General features: G+C 41.1%; 1 protein-coding gene across 1 annotated transcript; it reads left to right on the top strand.

Annotated features, from left to right (window-relative positions):
* The first annotated feature begins 2,385 nt into the window (after nucleotides 1-2,385).
* TMEM177 (transmembrane protein 177) lies at nucleotides 2,386-3,514 on the top strand. The gene has a single exon (XM_010175487.1). The coding sequence runs from the start codon at nucleotides 2,392-2,394 to the stop codon at nucleotides 3,340-3,342; it is 951 nt and encodes a 316-aa protein (XP_010173789.1). The 5' UTR covers nucleotides 2,386-2,391; the 3' UTR covers nucleotides 3,343-3,514.
* The last annotated feature ends 792 nt before the right edge of the window (nucleotides 3,515-4,306 follow it).

Here is a 4,306-nt window from a genome sequence, read left to right on the forward strand (position 1 = left end):
ACTGTTACAATTTTTGATTGACACAGAAAAAAATTAGTGTTAATGCATTGAGGTGTATCCTGCTGTCATGGTTGTTTAGGGGCAGCATATAGATACGCACGGTGCTTCCTGTCTGGCTTTCTGCACGAGGGCTGCCGCCTGCCCAGTGTGCTTCCCAGCATCCCAAGTCGCTGACCAAGAGGAGTATTCAGCGTCCCATGTGCTTGGCAAGCACCATTTGGTCATGCAAGAAAGGAGAGTAGACTGGTTTTCAGTGTGGTCTGGCCTTCCCTAAACTGGTGTGGACATAAGCTGAGGGGCTAAATTTTCTCCTTGCTATGTTCCTAATCTTAAAGAGATCTGTTAGCCAGCCCAAATGAGAGGGCTCTCTCAAAGGAGTGGGGGAAGCCTGGCAAATCTTTGCCTCAATTTCACGTGTGGATCAAGTGATAGTCTTCATACAATCATCCCTTTTGAAGTGCTGCCCCCTCCACTGTACATGGCATGACCTTTTCAATCAGATCTACACTACCAGATTTGCTGAGAGATCCTTAACTCCGAAGAGGTCATTTGAGTTTAGTATTACCGTTTTTAGCTCTATTATCAAGGATGTTTTTTTCCTAAAATTGGATTTCATCCAAGCTCTTGGCTCTTTAGTGTGTTTTTCTTAAAAAATTTTGTCAAACAAATCACCACCTCCACTCTTCAGCAGAATGTAAGAATACCACCACTTACGACACTAGGAAATACATATTAAATTATTGTATACTTACATGCATCATTGTTTTTATTAAGCACTCAGTGTGTGTTCAGTGCAGTATAAACATTAAACAAGATTATTCTTCCCCTGGTGAATTTACAGTCTGAAAGAGCTTCATAGGAAGGAGTAGTAGTAACATATCATTAAAACACCACCTTTAATTTAATCCCCTTTTGTTTCCCTGTGGTTAATACTGATTTGCTGTTGGCCATGACTGGTGTATCCTGGCATGTCATGCAGTGCTGTTTTATGATGTTACAGCCCCCAGTTGTCCACTCTACCCCTCTGCGGGAGGTTCTTGTTCAGCACGAGTGGAAGTAGAGAGCATATGTCTGTGTTTCAGCTGCTGCTGTGCAAAGCCCAGCAGCATAGCTGAAACCCACCTTTGATGGTACTCTACACTAAGACCTTGGTTTTTGTATCAAAGTAGTTTCCTTCTGCCACCTCAGCTTCCTGTAAGGACAACTGGAAATACTAATGTCTTCAACAGCTGCAGCAAGATTCTCTGAAGCTCATGTGTTAAAGCCCTGAGAGAAGAGACATTGCAGGATGCAAATGGAAACAGGGCCATCCAGTTTTCACTGATATCTGTTGGATTTAGGTGCCTAATTCATTTTTATATCTTTATAGCAGCATCATTTTAGGGGAGAATTTTTTAGGACTTTTAAGAGGAAAGAGCTTCCCTGGGCAGAGCACGTCATATGGCTTGGACCATAAGTGGAACCGATACTCCCTAAGGGAAGCAGGACTTTTGAACTGAAGGAGTTGTCAGGTTTGAAAGTTTTTATGTTTATCTGTTTATTTAAAGAGTCACAACATAGTTGTCTGCCCTGAAACAATTTCTGTTCCAGTTTCTGCTCTGAATTGCATGTATTATTTGTCAGAGAAATTATTTCAGAGACAAATTTTTAAAAGTAGCTACTGAAAGTATGCTGCTTTCTGAAAATAGCTTCTTGCTGAGTAAGTTAGAACCACTGCCTGGAAGTTGAAATCTGAAAAAATAATAGAGAAAACACATACTGTTCTTTCTTTTTTTTTTTTCTTTTTTTTTAATAGTGAGGTTGACTATCCATTAGAACAAACTCTAAAGGAACATTCTATCTCCTGAAATTTTCAAATCAAAATGTGTTCCTAATTTGGAATTTGTAGTCAAGCTCAAGTTACTGAATTTAGTATTGAGGTTACTGATTAAAATTTTTGGAGCTGTACTTTAGAGGAGGAGGTTAGTGTAGATTAATCTAATTATTGTCTCTTCTGGCCTTAATATCTGTAGTCTGTGTCTGTAGTGGAGTGCAACAGTAGGATTGTGCTGGCAAGGACCAGACAAGTATGTTGGGTTAATACAGAATGTGTATTGATTGCTGGGGGAAAGAGGAAGTATGGTGGCTTTACCTTGTCCTTATTGCGGTCAATTTATTTACTGGAGGAGAGAAGTTAATTATCTGTATCAATTGTCCTATGTTCCGAGGCCCTTTCTCTGTAAAGGTGTTTTCTGTTTTGTTTATGTAAAAAAGAGAATGTTTCTTTGGTTATTGTGCTCTGCTTCTTCTCATGTTTTTTGCTTTGTTTTTTAAAATGCTACAGAGATGAGAGACTCATTTATGCACGCTTTAATTGCTGATTTTGTGTTATAAACAGGTTAGGATTTGACTATGGCAGTGCTGTTCCTGCGGAAGGCATCTGTGTGGTTAAAGAAGCGCAAGATCACCTTGTTGGCCGTTTCTTGCATGGGACTGTTTGGTGCTAACCTTTCCTATCATGTGTTTCCTGAGCAGACATTCAAACTGTTGCATGAGTGCTGGTCAGAGGGGCAGCCAGCTGAGCTGTCACAGAGGCTGTGTGGTGTCTTTCAAGATGTCCTTCAAGATATTGGTGTGAAGTCCCCTGACTCCTATCGAGCCTTTGCAGCTTCTGGCTTCCACCCTGTGAGTGCTGGAATCCCCTGGCTGCCTGCAGGCTCTTTGGTGGGAATCCCACCTAATTTTGAGAGCACAGCCAAGGATAAAAAAGGAATAGTCAACCATGTTGTTGTGATCAATGGCAAGGAAGTAGACTGGGAGAGCAATGAAGGCGTTGCTTTGAAAGAAGCTCTGACATTTTCATTTGAAGCTCAGAAGTTTTCCATTGCCAGGGAAGTTGTGTACTTGCAGAACAACAGCCCTTTAGCAAGTGCCGTTGTGGCTCCGGCTTGCTTAGCTGGTACGTTTCTCTGTGGGAGAGGTATAAAGCTACTGCTGGGTTTATCTCCTGGCCCCATGATACTTCGCAGCATCTGTAACCTCATAACTGCCGCTGGTGGACTGATGTGCTATTACATTTCTTACGATGCGATGACCTATCATCTAGACTGCAAGGCTGACAGAAAGGCAGCTACTGTTTCCAAAGACTATGCCAGAGGTGGGGTTGAATTTTATGATAAAATCTTGTCCCGCAACAGGATTCTTCATGGTCTGATGGGAAAACAAGGGACGCAAATATATGCCCCAAGTGGTAACCTTTTCCCAAGGCACTGGTTCAGAATAAAGTACACCCCATACACCTACCGAAGAGATTTGATTGTTAATATTTTAAGAGAGCTCCAGGCACAGGAAGGGAGTGCTTGAATTTTAAACTGGTGAATTATGTATTCTCTTGAAACACTGCTTTGCTGCTTTTTTTAAATTTTTTTTTTCCCCTCTGTACCTTCATTAGAATTTGGGGATTTATTTTTGCATATAGTTTGAAAGGAGTTAATGCACATTCTGTGAATAAAGAATTCTGTCTTAAAATATTAAAGACTCGCTTCAAAAGTGCTCTGTTCTGTATGCATCTCAAATCACAAGGCCACTGAGGAAGGGAACTTCTCAGATGCTGATCAGGAAGTTCTGCTGCTCTTCTCTGCCTTCCTGCCAATGCAGTCTGGAAAATGGAAACGGTATAGTCCAACAGAGAGTTTAGGGGCATTATAATTTAAACTGGGATGCTTGTATGTGTGTTTGCAATTCCTCCTATGGAACAACATATGAATATGTTTAAAAGACTGGGCAGCTTGTATCATGCTGTTACATAAATACCAAGACTGTTTCTGGTTTTTTGAAGTTCTTGTGCCATGTAAATTCTTATGCTGCAATCACCATTCTTCAGCAGGGCGCACTCGTTATGCTGCAGTTCATACTAATACAGCTAGATTATTACCAGCACCTGAGTCATTCACCTTAAATCTAGTTCTGCTCTCTACGTGATATGATGGCTGCAGCACGTGTATCTTGAATGGATCTGAGTCCCAGCAGTGTCGGTACGTAACGTGACAGCCACAGCTTGCTTTTTTTTTCTTGCAAGTGGGATAAGAGGAAGGTTTTCTGTTTGCTTTGGTATGTTTTTTATTTCATTTAAAAATACATGCTGATGTATGTCACCTTTTATGTCAAAGGCAGCAAGGTCTAAGAATTAATTCTGACATTGGGTGCCAAAATTGGTGAGGTCTGTGATTAGGAGTTGCCAAAATAAATCACTCTCCTGTTTCCGACTAGCCTAAGAAGGTTTTGTCTGGCAGAACTGAGCTTTGCCCAGGATTACTAATCTTCTGGA

This window comes from Antrostomus carolinensis, unplaced genomic scaffold, assembly GCF_000700745.2.
Source record: "Antrostomus carolinensis isolate BGI_N321 unplaced genomic scaffold, ASM70074v2 scaffold29099, whole genome shotgun sequence".
NCBI lineage: Eukaryota > Metazoa > Chordata > Aves > Caprimulgiformes > Caprimulgidae > Antrostomus > Antrostomus carolinensis.

What these genes read in the sequence shown, in the direction of transcription:
- TMEM177 (XM_010175487.1), top strand. Translation starts at nt 2,392, where the DNA reads ATGGCAGTGCTGTTCCTGCGGAAGGCATCTGTGTGGTTAAAGAAGCGC.